We start from the raw sequence: 1,670 nt of genomic DNA on the forward strand, positions 1-1,670 counted from the left end.
AAGATACAACCCAACCCATGAAAAACAAGTAAAACTGCGCGCAGGAAAAAAAAGAAGAAAAAAAAAGAAAGGGTGGCGCTGTAGTATAGCGACACACTCTCCCAGGGCAGAGCAGCTCGAATTTCACACAGAGAAATCTGTTGTGATAAAAAGAAATACAAAATACAAATACAAATCCCAACCCAAACAAAAGCAAACCACCAAACCCCCTTCCCCCTCCATCCCCACCCCTACCACCACCACCTCCACCACCCAGTCATTCCACTCGCTTACACACACATATACACATACACAAACTGAAGGAACTCGTACACACACACACACACACACACACACACACACAAAAGACAACACAACAGTGGAGTGACGGCCTAGAGGTAACGCAGTCCGCCTAGGAAGCGAGAGAATCTGAGCGCGCTGGTTCGAATCACGGCTCAGCCGCCGATAATTATTTTCTCCCCCTCCACTAGACCTTGAGAGGTGGTCTGGACGCTAGTCATTCGGATGAGACGATAAACCGAGGTCCCGTGTGCAGCGCACGTAAAAGAACCCACGGCAACAAAAGGGTTGTTCCTGGCGAAATTCTGTTAAAAAAATCTACTTCGATAGGAATTAATAAAACTGCACGCAGGGGAGGAAAAAGAAAAGAAAAAAGGGTGGCGCTGTAGTGTAGCGACGCGCTCTCCCTGGGGAGAGCAGCCCGTATTTCACACAGAGAAATCTGTTGTGATAAAAAGAAATACAAAATACAAACAAAAACACATCACAGCAACAACACAACACAACACACACACACACACACACACACACACTGACACACACACGCACACACACACACAGATACAACCCAAACCAAAGTTCTAGCACCAAACCCCCAAACCCTCGACAGTCACTCACTGTCTTTCTGAGCCGCCCACTGCTCCCCGGTCAGCCTGACGTCATCAAACTTCTTCCCGGCAGCGGCCAAAGTCATCCGAATGGGCTCCGCACGGCCGCGAACAGGGAAGTAGTACAGCTGGATGTCCGCCATTCTCACACTCTCAAGTGTTTAGACCCAAGGCCAAAAACAAGGCAGAAAAAGCTGTAGTAAAAGATCGACTTCTTTCGCCGGCAAAAGCTTCGAGATCGGAAGTTCAAGTTCTCTCTGTTTCGCACTGTCGACACCGGCGCTTTTTATATACAGAGAGACAGGCTCCCTGAAGGGGATTTCGCAATGCGTGCGTGCGTGTGTGTGTGTGTGTGTGTGGAAGTTGCGGTGCTGGGTTCGTTCGACTCGTCAGCTCGAAACCTGCCTCGTCACATCTATCACCTTAAAAGCACCGCGGACAGTATTGGTTCGGTTCGGCGGGATTCACTGGGGTCAGGTCATACCACTTGCTGTACCCGATGTACCCTTAAATATTTGAAGTGCCCAGGTAATACAAACTCAAAACTTTGGGAGGGGTCGATGTGGGCGGGGGGCGGGGTGGGGGCGGGGGCGGGGGTAAGGGAAGAGGGGGCAAGGGAAGGGGGAGGGAGGAAAGTTGGTAGAGGGTTGGAGGAAGGCTGGGAACGACCTTTTAACTCCCCCCCCCCCCCCCGCCCCCCCCAAGAAAAAAGTCGTGAGGTGTATATTTTGTCGATTAATATTTCTGTTTACATGAAAACCTTGTTGTTATTGTAGTGTATTA

At 49.9% G+C, this 1,670-nt stretch overlaps 1 protein-coding gene across 1 annotated transcript in view; it reads right to left on the reverse strand.

Moving 5' to 3' along the window:
• LOC143300008 (uncharacterized) overlaps positions 1-1,230 on the reverse strand; it is a 24,178-nt gene extending 22,948 nt beyond the window's left edge. Inside the window, exon 1 of the mRNA XM_076613563.1 lies at positions 898-1,230. Coding sequence (XP_076469678.1) covers positions 898-1,030 — 133 coding nt within the window. The 5' untranslated portion in view covers positions 1,031-1,230. The remainder of the gene's footprint in view (positions 1-897) is intronic.
• Positions 1,231-1,670: the final 440 nt, after the last annotated feature.

Source organism: Babylonia areolata, chromosome 25 (assembly GCF_041734735.1).
Source record: "Babylonia areolata isolate BAREFJ2019XMU chromosome 25, ASM4173473v1, whole genome shotgun sequence".
NCBI classification, from domain to species: Eukaryota; Metazoa; Mollusca; class Gastropoda; order Neogastropoda; family Buccinidae; genus Babylonia; species Babylonia areolata.